Source organism: Mobula hypostoma, chromosome 11 (assembly GCF_963921235.1).
Source record: "Mobula hypostoma chromosome 11, sMobHyp1.1, whole genome shotgun sequence".
Taxonomy (NCBI): domain Eukaryota; kingdom Metazoa; phylum Chordata; class Chondrichthyes; order Myliobatiformes; family Myliobatidae; genus Mobula; species Mobula hypostoma.
This window is the reverse complement of record NC_086107.1, coordinates 112,645,251-112,660,449: the sequence shown is the minus strand read 5'-3', so window position 1 is coordinate 112,660,449 and position 15,199 is coordinate 112,645,251. Positions and strand designations below refer to the sequence as shown.

The following is a 15,199-nucleotide window of genomic DNA, read 5'->3' as shown; positions in this document are numbered from 1 at the left end:
CCTTTCATCAGGATGAAGGGTCTCTGCCTGACATGTCGACTGTTTAATCATTTCCACCTGACCTGAGTTCCTCCAGCATTTTGGTGTGTTGGTCTGCAGATTTTCTTGTGTTTGTGATACAGACTGTCAAGCATACAGTGTGCCACAGAAGACCACCTGTGCAAATACAGAACGAATAATAAGTAAACAATCCAAGAACGTGAGCTGGAGAGTCCTTGGAAATGAGTCCATGGGTTGTGTTCAGTGTGGTGAGTGAAGATATCCATGCTTGTTCAAAAGCCTAATGGTTATCGGGTAATAATGGTTGGTTCACTCTGATTTTCCAGATTGGTGACTTGAAAATTCCGACGCAGATCTTTGCTGAGGCAGTTAAGCAGCCAGGATTGATGTTCATCGCTGCAAAGTTCGATGGGATCCTTGGCATGGCCTACCCAAAAATTTCTGTTGATGGTGTCCTGCCTGTCTTTGATAACATGATAAAACAAAAGCTGTTGGAAAAAGATGTCTTCTCCTTTTACCTGAACAGGTGGGTTTTGTCTGTGGCGTATCCTGCTCCGTTCATTTTCCTCCTTCCCTAATCTCGGAATCTTCTTGTTGTGTTAATCTTTTACCATTTTCTAACGTTCCTGCTGCCTTCCGTTTCTCGGTTTCAGGAACACAACTACTCAGCCTGGAGGTGAATTGTTGCTGGGAGGGACTGACCCCAAGTACTATACTGGAAGCTTCCACTATTTGAATATCACACGCCAGGCCTACTGGCAGATAAAGGCTGACAAGTAAGTTCAGGCCAGCTTTGGCTCTTGTGTGGTCTTCTTTTCATGAGCTCTTGCCTCCTGGATACAAATCCAGAGCAACGCACACAGAATGCTGGAGGAACTTGGCGGCAAGTTGCCTTTGCCCATCACCACCCCCACCTACCCACTTGCTCCCTCACTTGCCAGCTTGTGCTCCTCCCCCTCCTTGCCCCCGCACCACCTTTATTCTGGCTTCTGTCCCCCTTCCTTTCCAGTCCTGATGAAGAGTCTTGTCCCAAAACATCGACTGTTTCCCTCCATGGATGCTGCCTGACCTGCTGAGCTCCTCCAGCATTGTCTGTGTGCGGAATTCCAGCATCTGCAAAGTGTCTTGTTTCACAAATGTGCAGGTGTAGTAGGTGCTTCTCAATGCTTGGGGCCCATCACTACTGGGGCATAGGGCACCAACGGCAGCTCACCAGAGACCTCTGCCTTCGGCCGAATAGAAGGTTTGCTTGGCCCTGTAGCTCAGCTTAAGATCTTTCCTGTCCCAGGAGTGAGGTCCTTGCAGCTTTTGGTGTTTCTGTAGCTTTGGGTTTTTAAAGGATGGGGTTGCTAGCCTTGATGTCCAACCCTCTTCCTTTCTCAGCCAAGCTTGGGACTGTCCAAGGCAGAACTATCTCTCACTGCCTCCCCTAAAATCTTGTTCGTTCATAGCAGAAGCCAGTTATTCAGTCATGGGAGCTTCCACAACCTTTGTAGGAAACATGCTCAGAACTTCTACTGGACTTGTAATGCTCGCCAGAGCAGGGACCTTGATCTTGACCTTGGCATTCCTTGAGGGTTGGGGGCACTTCAGAAGCCAAAGTCGTCTTGGAGTTCAGAGTTCATACACAGTACACCTCCATTAATCCAACGCCAGGAAATTTTGTGGAGCTGAATTGGCAGACCCTCTCCAGACTGTTGGATATTGTTCCAATTGATACGGCCAACACTTTTAAAGGAGTTACGCAATCATGTGCGGTAAATTTTAAGTAAGCCTCGAGGGAACCTTGTGGGGTTCCCTAAAGGTAAGTTTGCAGGTCGAGTCGGTGGTGAGGAAGGCAAATGCAATGTTGGCATTCATTTTGAGAGGACTAGAATAAAAGAGCAAGGATGTAATGCCAAGGCTTCATAAGGCTGGATTGGACTTGGAGTATTCTGAGCAGTTTCAGGCCCTGTGACTGAGAAAGGATATGCTGGCATTTGAGAGGGTTCAGAGGATGTTCTTGAGTATGATCCTGGGAATTAAAGGGTTAATGTATGAGAAGGTTTTGCTGGTCCTGGGCCTGAACTTGCTAGAGTTTATTGGAATTGGGGGGGGGGGGGAATTATCATTGAAACCTATTGAGTATTGAAAAGTCTAGATCGTGGATGTTGAGAGGGTATTTCCTATGGTGGGGGAGTCTAAGTCCAGAGGGCACAGCTTCAGAAAAGAATGATGTCCCTTTAGAAGAGATGAAGAATATCTTTAGGGACAGGGTGGTGAAGCTGTGGAATTCATTGCCATAGATGGCTGTGGAGGCCAAGCCATTGGGTACGTTTAAAAAGGGAAGTTAGGTTTCTTGATAAAGGTATCAAAGATTTGTAGGGAGAAGGCGGGAGAATGGGGTTCTGTGGGAAAATGAATCAGCTATGATGGGATGCCAGAGCAGACTCAATGGGCCAAATGGCCTAACTTGCTCCTATGACTTAAAGTAATACAGCTGCTGCCTCATTGCCCTGGCAACTTGGGTTCAAACCTGACTTCAGATGCTGGCTGCATGGAATTTGCATGTCTTCCCTGTGACCAAACTGCCAAATGGCTGGATAGTGGAAAATTTGTTGCCTTGGAGAAAATTTTAAGCAAATTTCTTTGGCCATGTTGAACGAAAATCTCTCATTCCTGTACTTTTATTTTTGCTGTTTCCATGCAGGGTATCCGTAGGCAGCCAGCTGACCCTGTGCAAGGGAGGCTGCCAGGCGATAGTGGACACAGGAACATCGCTCATTGTTGGGCCTGTGCAAGAGATCGAAGCCCTTCAGAAGGCCATTGGTGCACTGCCCATCTTTGGGGGAGAGGTACGTGGAGCCCTCTTACATTAAGTTGGACAATGAATAATTGTGTTTACTTGGCAACTTTGCTATAGTGAATCATGATCTGTAGGAGCATTAGAACAACACTACAGCACAATACAGACCCTTTGGCACACGATGTTGTGCCAACCCTTTAACTTACTAAGTTCACTCTACCCCTTCGCTCTGACATAACCCTCCATTTTCAGTCATCCATGTTACTTCTACCACTACCCCTGGCAGGGTGTCCATGCACTCACCATTCTGTGTAAAGAACTTGCCTCTGACATTCTCCGATACTTCCAATTACCTTCAAAACTATGCCCCCTCGTATTAGCAATTTCTGCCCTAGGGGAAAACAAATCTCCTGGCTATCCACCCTATCTGAGCATCTTATCATGTACATCTTTCAAGTCATTTCTCATTCTCTCTTGCTGAAATGAGAAGCCCTAACTTCTTCAACCTATCCTTGTAAGACATGCTCTCTGATAGATAGACAGACAGACATACTTTATTAATCCTGAGGGAAATTGGGTTTTGTTACAGTTGCACCAACCAAGAATAGAGTATAAATAGCAATATAAAACCATAAATAGTTAAATAGTAATATGTAAATTATGTCAGGAAATAAGTCCAGGGCCAGCCTATTGGCTCAGGGTGTCTGACCCTCCAAGGGAGGAGTTGTAAAGTTTGATGGCCACAAGCAGGAATGACTTCCTATGACGCTCAGTGTTGCATCTCGGTGGAATGAGTCTCTGGCTGAATGTACTCCTGTGCCCACCCAGTACATTATGTAGTGGATGGGAGACATTGTCCAAGATGGCATGCAACTTGGACAGCATCCTCTTTTCAGACACCACCGTCAGAGAGTCCAGTTCCATCCCCACAACATCACTGGCCTTACGAATGAGTTTGTTGATTCTGTTGGTGTCTAATCCAGGCAGCAATCCTGGTAAGTCTCCTCTGTACCCTCTCTAGAGCTTCCACATCCACGTTATTGAGCAAGATCTGTTTCCTGTGGTGCAGATTAGTACCAGAATCAGCAAGGCTTGAGGTTCCACTGCAGCCTCACCTCAGCTGTTGCTAAAATCTTTGTCTGTTTCTTTATCAGTTTCTTCAGCAAGGGAGATGAGGCTGAGTACAGGGCTACGGTAGGAAACTTTGTCACATGGTGTGAACAGAATTATCTGCAGCTTAATGTGAAAAAGACTAAGGAGCTGGTGGTAGACCTGAGGAGAGCTAAGGCACCGGTGACCCCTGTTTCCATCCGGGGGGTCAGTGTGGACATGGTGGAGGATTACAAATACCTGGGGATACGAATAAACTGGACTGGTTGAAGAACACTGAGGCTGTCTACAAGAAGGGTCAGAGCCGTCTCTATTTCCTGAGGAGACTGAGGTCCTTTAACATCTGCCAGACGATGCTGAGGATGTTCTACGAGTCTGTGGTGGCCAGTACTATCATGTTTGCTGTTGTGTGCTGGGGCAGCAGGCTGAGGATAGCAGACACCAACAGAATCAACAAACTCATTCGTAAGGCCAGTGATGTTGTGGGGATGGAACTGGACTCTCCGGCGGTGGTGTCTGAAAAGAGGATGTTGTCTAAGTTGCATGCCATCTTGGTCATTGTCTCCCATCCACTACATAATGTACTAGTTCGGCACAGGAGTACATTCAGCCAGAGACTCATCCCACCGAGATGCAGCACTGAGCGTCATAGGAAGTCATTCCTGCCTGTGGCCATCAAACTTTACAACTCCTCCCTTGGAGGGTCAGACACACTGAGCCCATAGGCTGGTCCTGGACTTATTTCATAATTTACTGGCATAATTTACATATTACTATTTATGGTTTTATTACTATTTATTTATGGTGCAACTGTAACGAAAACCAATTTCCCCCGGGATTGATAAAGTATGACTATCTGAGCCTTGCTGGGTATTCCCATTTTGATGTCAGTCCATGACCTCCCAGATGAGGGCACCATCAGGGTGGAGGAGCAACCCCTTGTATTGTGTTTGGGTCGTCTCCAACTCAATGGCTAGTCCTAGTGCTGTCAATGGGAAGGAAGTTCAGGAGCCTCTTGGGGTGGGCAGTGCCGGGGTCCCACACCACCAGGTTTGGGAGCCATTATTACCCTACAGTCATCAGAGAGGATAATGTCACTCACCTCAGCACTGAACTGATTGTACAACCTATGGATTTGCTTTCAATATTCATTACTTTCATAATTTTTATTTGTAGATTGGTTGTATGTCTGTCTTCATTATGTGAAAGTTTTTCATTGATTATATTATGTTACTGTGAATGCCTGCACGGAAATGCATCTCAGGATGGTGTATGGTGACGCATACATACTTAGTAATTTTACTTGCTTGCTGCTTTCGGAAGTTGGTGCTGGGTTTGGCTGCAGCGGAGACTGGTAGAACAAGTGCCTTATTGAACAAGGGATGTGCTGAGGTGCTGACTGTCGGCACACAATTCTTTGTAAAAGTTTGCACTGATGTTTTGTTCCCTTTCCATCGACAGTACATGATCGACTGTGCCAAGATTCCGACTCTCCCCGCTATCACCTTCACGCTGGGAGGCAAGGATTTCTTGCTGACTGGGGAGGATTACGTGATGAAGGTGAGGCAGCTGGCCAGTTAATTGCCTGTGGCCACGTGGCTTAATTTTTGCTGCTTTTTTTTTCTCTCTGCCGTTCTGATTAAGATGAGCACTAAATAGCTCTGGGAATGGGACGCGTTCCATTTCTAGCTGTTATTTCCCAACTTGTCTTATTAAAGTACAAGGTGCCTCAGCTCCAGCAAGTCGCTACTTGAGACGACAATCCTGTGTTGGTATTTTTGTACAGCAAGATCCCCCAAACAAAACAGCTGTTTCATTTAAAATGGCTTGTTCTTGCCATGTGCAAGGAGCCAGCCAGATTAGAACCTGGGACCACTCGCATCAATCAAAGTCCAGTGCTGATTCCACTAGACCCTCCGGCCAGCTGCAGCTATCTGAGGACCCACTAACTGGCAACCCCTTAGGAGGTCATCGTACTCGACTCGAGTGATCGCACTACGACTAGTTCTGGAATCTGGGGGCAGGGAGGTGATGGGAAGGAGGAAAGAATTTAATAGAACTGGTGTAGGATTGGTATGAGTGTGTGGCTGATCACTTGGACCCAATGAGCCAAAAGGCCCATCTCCAGGGTGAGATAATCTGTCTGAGCCACAGAACTTGAAGGTGAATGAAGTGCTGCCCTCTGAGACCCTTGTTGCTGGGTTAAGGGTCGACTCGCCTCTCTGGAGCCTACTTGCCATGCACGCCCCCTGCTCTTGACATAGCTTGAACTTGGGTCCAATAGCTGTGACTGGGTGACCCTGTGCCCACCTACACCCAACCCTCAATCTCTCTGATATCGAGTACCAATAAAATTTTCCATGACATCATTGGTCTGCGATTCACAGGTTGTCCTCTGGGCCTTTGCGTTTAGCTACCAGGTTAGGTTGTTCTGACTAAAATCTGTGGATGGGAAACAGCAGAGGTTTAATCTATTGCCCCATCCTGTAAGATCTGTGTACAGATGTGGAGCACTCTAATCTGTCGTGGAGGGGTTATGTTGACCCTTCTGCTCGTGTTGCTGCTCAGCAAGTAGCCACTTGGGCTCAAGTGTTCTGCCACCCTCCCCATCCCAATTGCCCCATTTTTACCCCCGTTTTGTCCAGCTTCCACCTACATCTGCCTGTTTTCAATCCAATACACAAAGCACAGCAGCCAAGGGCAGTCTCACAGCCTTGTCGTCGTGGAGACCATCCCCGACCGCTGCGCTTCGTGCCTAGGAACTTTGCAGCGTTTTGTCCCACTAATATGATGAACACCAAGGCTTTGGGCCTGCTCTGGGGATTTGGATCTAATGACTCAATTTGGTTCAGGATGCTGTTGTTCACTTCTATTGTTCGCATGGTTTGTGTTTTTTTTTTCTTTGTGTGCAGGGAGGGTTAGGGGTTGGTCTTTTAAAATTGGATTCTTTCAGGTTCCTTGCTTCGTGGCTACCTGTAGGTAAACAAATCTCAAGGTTGTATAATATACCCACTCTTTCATTATAAATGCTCTTTGAATTGTGCCCTTTGGGATCAAGTCCCAGGTTCTTGCTGGGTAGCGAAGTTCTGTGGTTCTCCTTAGTGGATTTTGTGACCTGCTCTTGAAATGGATTAATTGGTGCATGAGTAGAGTTCAAGTGGAGATGTCTTTGTGTCCATTTTAGCATTATAAAACGCAGATCCCTGTAAAGGTTGGGTCATATAGCAGTGGGTTGTTTGGTTTCTACCTCTTCTGAGCTGAGGTTGAATTCTTTAATATCCACAATCTGTCTTTTGGACTTGCTGTGGGCCAGGGGTTTCCAGTTAATGGTAAGGGTGAATGAGGGTAGTGCAGTGGATGTGATCTGTATGGATTTTAGTAAGGCATTTCACAAGGTTCCACACGGTAGGCTTATTCAGAAAGTTAGAAGGCATGGGATCCAGGGAAGTTTGGCCAGGTGGATTCAGAATTGGCTTGCCTGTAGAAGGCAGAGGGTAGTGGTGGAGGGAGTGCATTCAGATTGGAGGATTGTGACTAGTGGTGTCCCACAAGGATCTGTTCTGGGACCTCTACTTTTCGTGATTTTTATTAACGACCTGGATGTGGGGGTAGAAGGGTGGGTTGGCAAGTTTGCAGACGACACAAAGGTTGGTGGTGTTGTAGATAGTGTAGAAGATTATCAAAGATTGAGAGAGACATTAATAGGATGCAGAAATGGGCTGAGAAGTGGCAGATGGAGTTCAACCTGGAGAAGTGTGAGGTGGTACACTTTGGAAGGACAAACTCCAAGGCAGAGTACAAACTAAATGGCAGGATACTTGGTAGTGTGGAGGAGCAGAGGGATCTGGGGGTACATGTCCACAGATCCCTAAAAGTTGCCTCACAGGTGGATAGGGTAGTTAAGAAACCTTATGGGGTGTTAGCTTTCATAAGTCGAGGGATAGAGTTTAAGATTTGTGATGTAATGATGCAGCTGTATAAAACTCTGGTTAGTCCACACTTGGAGTACTGTGTTCAGTTCTGGTCACCACACTATAGGAAGGATGTGGAAACATTGGAAAGGGTACAGAGGAGATTTACCAGGATGCTACCTGGTTTAGAAAGTATGCATTATGATCAGAGATTAAGGGAGCTAGGGCTTTACTCTTTGGAGAGGAGGAGGATGAGAGGAGACATGATAGAGGTGTACAAGATAATAAGAGGAATAGATAGAGTGGATAGCCAGCGCCTCTTCCCCAGGGCACCACTGCTCAATACAAGAGGACATAGCTTTAAGGTAAGGGGTGGGAAGTTCAAGGGGGATATTAGAGGAAGGTTTTTTACTCAGAGATTGGTTGGTGTGTGGAATGCGCTGCCTGAGTCAGTGGTGGAGGCAGATACACTAGTGAAGTTTAAGAGACTACTAGACAGGTATATGGAGGAATTTAAGGTGGGGGCTTATATGGGAGGCAGGGTTTGAGGGTTGGCACAACATTGTGGGCTGAAGGGCCTGTACTGTGCTGTACTATTCTATGTTCAATGTAAAGGTTGGGAACCTCTGTGGTATACACAGATAGTTAACTTCTAATCTCTTCATTCCCTAGATCACCAAGTTTGGAAGGACTATGTGCCTCAGTGGATTCATGGCCATAGACATCCCACCGCCCGCTGGACCACTCTGGATCTTGGGCGACGTTTTCATTGGCCGCTATTACAGCGTCTTTGACCGCGCCAACAACCGCGTGGGTTTCGCTACAGCAGTGTAAAGCGTTCTCCAGAATCTGAGACTATTTGCTGTTTTCCGTGCGTGTCCCTGATTATCAGGCTGTCTGTAGCTCAACCCTAACCCCGCACCTCCGTGAGCCCTATCGCCCTGGTTAGAACCCCTACCTAAACCCAGTGTCAGAGAGCTGATTCCAGGCGGCCATGTTATTCTTGGGTTTGATGTTGAAGGCACTTCTGGATAGATTGCCTGCTCTTGTATGAAACACCCCCTGCTCCCTCCTAACCTCCTGTTCCCGCTTTATTAGAAGTGAGAGGCTTTCTCCTTGAAGCATGGTGAACTTGATTAAGTTGGAGTTGATGAATTTGACACCTCTACCTTCCTCATTCTGCCCAAGTCCTCATGAAGCAAGGTGGTAATCTCACCCACCCACTTGCCCTGGCTAGCTCAGACATTTGAATCCCTGGAACATATTAGGCTGTTGAGCTCTTGTGTGTACCTCTCCTTCAGTATCAAGCTATGCCCACTTTATCCTTCCTTAGGTGCAATGGATTTTTGGGGTGAGGCACCATAATGGTAAGATCAAGATGGACATAGCAGTTTGGTCTCGTAGAGTAACACTTTCTGAAGTTTACTGCAGACTGCTCAATGTGGCTTCCAAAACAAAGGTTGAAGTGATGTACACTGTGCATGGTTTGGGAATGATTAAAATTCCTCCCGAGGATGAGGGAAAAATTCATTTTTCAAAAGTCAAAGATTCAAAACACATTTATTGTCAAAGAATGTATAAATTATACCTCAATTTGTGGCTGCCTGTAAGCAGACGAAGCTTTCTCAGTAAGTTCCCTTTTTGTATCTGAAATTATCCAGGACTTGCAATAATCTGCGCTGTCCTCTGTCCCTGGGTCAATGGACCATTTCTGTGTCTGCCTTTTTTCCTGTCATTGACCCCCTGTTTGGGTTTGGAGGGAAGTTTTCAAGGGCTCTCATCCAATTTAAGTACCTTGTTTGTTTTGGACGAGCACTAATTTAAGTACCTTGTTTGTTTTGGACGAGCACTAATTTAAGTACCTTGTTTGTTTTGGACGAGCACTAATAACATTTCACTTGTGGAATAGATAATCGTAGTACCAGTTGAAGCTGGTTGAAGAAAAAAGCTGGAAGTCTTCAACATGGGCAGCCCAAGTCATTAAGTCATTGCTGGTGTTTTAAACTTTGCCTTCCACCCCTCTGTATACTCACTGTCTCATCCTCGCATCCTTATCCAGCTTTCGAAATCTACTTTTGCCCCATTCCCCTCCAGTGACCCTCGGACACGAGCAGAATTTGTCCATTCAGCCTATCGGTTTGCTCCACCATTTCATCACAGCTGACCTGTTATCCCCGTCAACCCCATTTTCCTGCCTTCTCCCTGTAATCTTTGCCCTTGCTCATCAAGAACCTAACGACCTCTGCTTTAAATTTATGGACTACCACACAAGACTGCAGGTTTTGGAATCTAGAGCAGTGGGTGAGTTCGACAATTTTGCCACTCAATGGGAATTCAGAGTGATTTTTTTTTAATATAATTAGTTCCTAGATCTGCCATCTATCACTCCTCCACCATGTAATATCTTTGCCTGTAATCGTTTTAACCCTCTGATTTGATTGTAACATCCACAGAGAAAGAGCTTGTGATATAATATTCTCACTTAATCAAAAGACTACTTACTTCTCATGTTACGCTGCTGGTGTTTAGGGCAGCAGTGAAGGTCCTCCTTCTCTGGCGGTGTCCACGGCTTCCTTCATTGGGCCAGTGGCTTCCTCTCAGTTTTCACTCTGGCCTTGCGTGGCTGAGAGTGGAGACTCAGGAATACTGTTGTATTCAGATGTATAAGAATTCTTCATTGCTGCTTCCATAACAATTGTTTGACCAGTCAGGGTTGTTAGCCCTGAGCTGAACCCCCGAACCCGCAGGACCGGTGGGTCGCTCTTAGTCTGGCCTCTGCCCTTTGACCTGTTTGGCATGGGTGACCCGACCAAGAGCCGAAGCATGAAGTCCTGACTAGTTCTCCGGGTCATTGAGGTACACATTCCCAAACCATGGCAAGGTTGTGGTCCTCCTGAAGGTAATAACAATAAAAAGAACCTTTGTATTTAAACTAAGAATAAAATGAGGTTTGTGTTCAGTTACTGAATTTCTGAGTTTCTATTTTATATAGAATATTTTGTGAGAACTGCGTAGTTTCTTGTAAGTTGGCACATGCAGCATACGTTGGAATGTGATGCAACCTATTGTGGTTCAAGAGGCAGTTTGACCCATCCTGGCAATCCTATCTCTACCATTTTCCCTGCAACTTGTTTTCTCGTGCCTGCCACCTCCTTTTTGAATTCACTGACGCTAAAGAGGAATTTACGGTAAAGATCTGAATCCTTGGTACCGGTGGAAGCTGGAGCTCGTGTCTCTTCTACCCCAAAACCAGCTGATATTTTTGAGAAGAAATATCCTCATGAAATTGGCAGCAAGTTTCATCCCTTTGGGGCTGCCTTCACTTGTCAGGCCTTTGTGGTGTGGTCACTATGATGTTGGAAGTGTGATCCTATGGTTCAGTGACACTTATCAGTTAATGGTGATTGTAGCAGCTACTAGTGGGGGTTGGGGGGGGGGGGATTGATCCTGTGTGATGCAGTTTCCAATCCAAGCCAGTAACAAGATTCCACAGTCAAGGAATTAGCTGGCCCGTGGTGTAGTGGCATCTGCACCGGACCTCAAGGCAAGTAGTCCTGAGTTCGAATCCAGCCGGTTCCTTGCACGCTTTCCATCAGTGCTGGGTTGAGCGTTGAGCTGGCAATTGGCCTTGTTTTTTTAAAAAAAACACGCACAAACAAATACTAAGAAACGGCAAGGTTGCTGCCCGATGTGCCATGAGGCACGGAGAGGAACAACAAAGTCAAAAAATATGTTCAATCTTTTATTAAGAAACTAGACCAATAGTCTTGAAGCAATTAAAAGCTAATGAAACTAAAATTAGCAATATAACAAAATAGTGTTAGCATAATAGAAGTACTTGAGCTTTCTTCAATGTATTTAAGCAGACTTAACTGATTTGAAATGTAATTAAGTGGTCAGCAAAAAAAAAAGATACTGCCCCCTAGCTCAGTCCCTTAGCTCTCCACAAAACTAAACTACCCCAAAGTTCAAAGCATGAATGGGAGGGTGGCATACTAGTGTAGTGGTTAGCATGACGCTTCACAGTACGGGCGACCTGGGTTCAATTTCTGCCGCTGTCTGTAAGGAGTTTGTCCTTTCTCCCTGTGAACGTGTGGGTTTCCTCTGGGTGCTCTGGTTTCCTCCCACAGTCCAAGGATCTGGTGATTGGTAGGTTAATCGGTCGTTGTAAATTGTCCTGTGGTTTGGCTACGGTTAAATTGGTGGTAGCTGGGCAGCTCAAAGGGCAGGAAGGATCTATTCTGAACAGCATCTCAAAAAAAAAAAATTTTTTAAACGTAACAAACTCTAATCTAATCTAAACTCTTCACTTCTATTACGCCCCTTCTCATGTGAATAACTACCCGTATTAAATGCGCAACACAAAATGCAATACAGATCAAAAACAGATGCGTGTCTCCTACAGCAACACAGAAGGATAAATATTAGTCCAATCGAAGGCATCTCCTCACCCCTTCAAGGGTTTAATTTTAACATCTTTATCAAGATGTCCAACACCTCGGACAATGGTGCTGTCCATTGGTGGCGCAATTGAACTTTGGACCCGAGTTCACGTGATTTGCCATTGTTTCATTGCGTCACATGTACCAAGATGCTGTGAAATGCCAGCAGTGTGCATGTGATTAGAATCGGCTTTATTACAACTAGCATATGCTGTAGCACCTGTACTGTACAATGCATAAAAATTTCTGTACAGATAAATTATCTACTAATGCAAAAAGTTTGAAAAACAAAGATCTTGAAATGTTGCAGGTACAGCACGAATACCTGACCCATGCCTAATGGGACCTGAATCCATGGATAAGTTCAGAGTAAATGTTATTATCAAAGTATACATGTCACCACGTACAGCCCCGAGATTAATTTTCCTGTGGGCATATTCAGCAAAGCTAGAGAATAGTAACTATAACAGGATCACTGAAAGATCAACCAGAGTGCAGACGACAACAAACTGCAAATGCAGATATAAATAGCACTAAATAACAAGAACCTGAGATAGTGTCCTTAAAAAGTGTGATCATTGGTTGTGGGAACATCTCAAAGATGGGGGCAAGTGAATTTGAGTGTAGTTGTCCCCTCTCATTCAAGAGCCTGATGGTTGAGGGGTAGTAATTGTCTTATTGGGAAATAGTTTCTCTATCTTGTCTCTTTGAAAGCCAAACTGTCACTCAAAGACTTGTTTCACTTGCAAAATTAAAAAGACAGTTGTTCAAGATTGTTTAATGGTTCCTGTACACAAGTGTAAGGTGAACAAAATAATTGTTACTCTGGATCTGATGCAGCACAAAAAAACCATTAAAGATAAAGAAATAAAAATTCTAAATACACAAGGTAGCTTATATACATAGATTGATAAAGTGATGCTAGGTACAGGTGTGTCTGCATAAGGTGACTGACAGGAAATGATAAAGTAGTGGTGGTTGGGGGTGTGGAGGTGTTGATCAGCCTTACTACTTGGGGAAAGGAACTTTGAGTCTGGTGGTCCTGGTGTGGATGCTATGTAGCCTCCTCCCTGATGGGAGTGGGGCAAACAGTTGGTGAGTGGGGTGGGTGGGATCCTTCATGGTGTTACTGGCCCTTTTCTGGCACCTTTCTGTACATATGTGCTTGATGGTGGGGTGGGTTGGCTGGTGACGGTGATACATCGGGCAGTTTTCACTTCCCGTTGTAGAACCTTCCTGTCTGTTGCCATGCAGCTTGTTAGGATGCTCTCTACTGTGCAGCTGTAGAATGATGTGAGTATAGATGTGCAAAGTCCAGTTCCCTTCAGCCTCTTCAGAAAGTAGAGACATTGGTGAGCTTTCCTGACTGTGTAGGATGTGTTCAGGGACCATGTGTGTGATGTGCACTCCCAGGAGTTTGAAACTGATTTCAGTTTCCACTGCCGTGACACCGATGTTTATCCCCGTACATTGTTTAATGCAAATTAGGGTAGTCAACTTCAGACTCCTGGGTGTTACTATTTTGAGCGACCTGTCCTGAACCCAGCGTGTAAATACTATTGCGGCGAAAGCACGGCAGCATCTCTACTTCCTTAAGAGTCTGCAAAGATGCAGCTTTCACAAACATCCATAGATGTGTAGTGGAGAGTGTATTGACTGGCTGCGTCTCAGTTATGTGCAGACCCCTGATGTTGGGGGGAGGAGGCAGTGCCTGTCTCAATATTGGACGCATGTAGACCCCCGACACGGGGGGGAGGCAGTGCCTGTCTCAATATTGGGCATGCGTAGACTCCCGACACGGGGGGGAGGCAATACCTGTCACAATATTGGATACATACAGACTCCTGACTCTGGGGGAGGCCATGCCTGTGACAATCAAGATGTCCAGTCCCAATATCAAAATCCACCAAATCTGCAGGCTCGGAGTGGCCATGTTGGGCAGGTTCAGTCCTGCCTCCAAACAGATCTGTTGGTATTGGATTATTACTGTAAAATATCTCAAGATACAGTGAATAGGTTGCCTTGCATACTGTCATGCAGATCAAATACTTACACAGTGTATTGTGTTAGAATAAGGTAAAATAAGAACATAGAGTACAGCACAAAGACAGGCCCTTTGGCGCACAATGTTGTACCAAACCAGCTAAAAAAAAATAAATTGGGGGGAACCCCCAAAACAAATCCCTCTGACCTACACAATGTCTTGTAAAAGCCTCCAATGCATTTGTCTCTACCACCATACCAGGCAGAACATTCCAGGCATCCACCACTCGAGTTTAAAAAAAAACAACTTCCCCCTCACATTCCCCTCGAACCTACCCCCTCTCACCTTCAATAGACAATAAGTACAGGAGTAGGCCATTTGGCCCTTCGAGCCAGCACCGCCATTCACTGTGATCATGGCTGATCATCCACAATCAGTATCCAGTTCCTGCCTTATCCCTATAACCTTTGATTCCGCTATCTTTAAGAGCTCTATCCATCTCTTTCTTGAAAGCATCCAGAGACTTGGCCTCCACAGCCTTCTGGGGCAGAGCATTCCATATATCCACCACTCTCCGGGTGAAAAAGTTTTTCCTCAACTCTGTTCTAAATGGCCTACCCCTTATTCTTAAACTGTGGCCTCTGGTTCTGGACTCACCCATCAGCGGGAACGTGCTTCCTGCCTCCAGCGTGTCCAATCCCTTAATAATCTTATATGCTTCAATCAGATCCCTTCCCATCCTTCTAAATTCCAGAGTATACAAGCCCAGTCGCTCCAATCTTTCGACATATGACAGTCCCACCATCCTGGGAATTAACCTTGTGAACCTACGCTGCACTCCCTCAATAGCAAGAATGTCCTTCCTCAAATTTGGAGACCAAAACTGCACACAGTACTCCAGGTGTGGTCTCACCAGGGCCCTGTACAGCTGCAGAAGGACCTCTTTGCTCTTATACTCAATTCCCCT

The 15,199-nt window shown here is 45.6% G+C and overlaps 1 protein-coding gene across 1 annotated transcript in view; it reads left to right on the top strand.

Moving 5' to 3' along the window:
* LOC134354125 (cathepsin D-like) overlaps nucleotides 1-10,765 on the top strand; it is a 41,770-nt gene extending 31,005 nt beyond the window's left edge. Inside the window, exons 5-9 of the mRNA XM_063062915.1 lie at nucleotides 327-526; nucleotides 654-776; nucleotides 2,690-2,834; nucleotides 5,357-5,455; nucleotides 8,479-10,765. Coding sequence (XP_062918985.1) covers nucleotides 327-526; nucleotides 654-776; nucleotides 2,690-2,834; nucleotides 5,357-5,455; nucleotides 8,479-8,640 — 729 coding nt within the window. The 3' untranslated portion in view covers nucleotides 8,641-10,765. The remainder of the gene's footprint in view (nucleotides 1-326; nucleotides 527-653; nucleotides 777-2,689; nucleotides 2,835-5,356; nucleotides 5,456-8,478) is intronic.
* The last annotated feature ends 4,434 nt before the right edge of the window (nucleotides 10,766-15,199 follow it).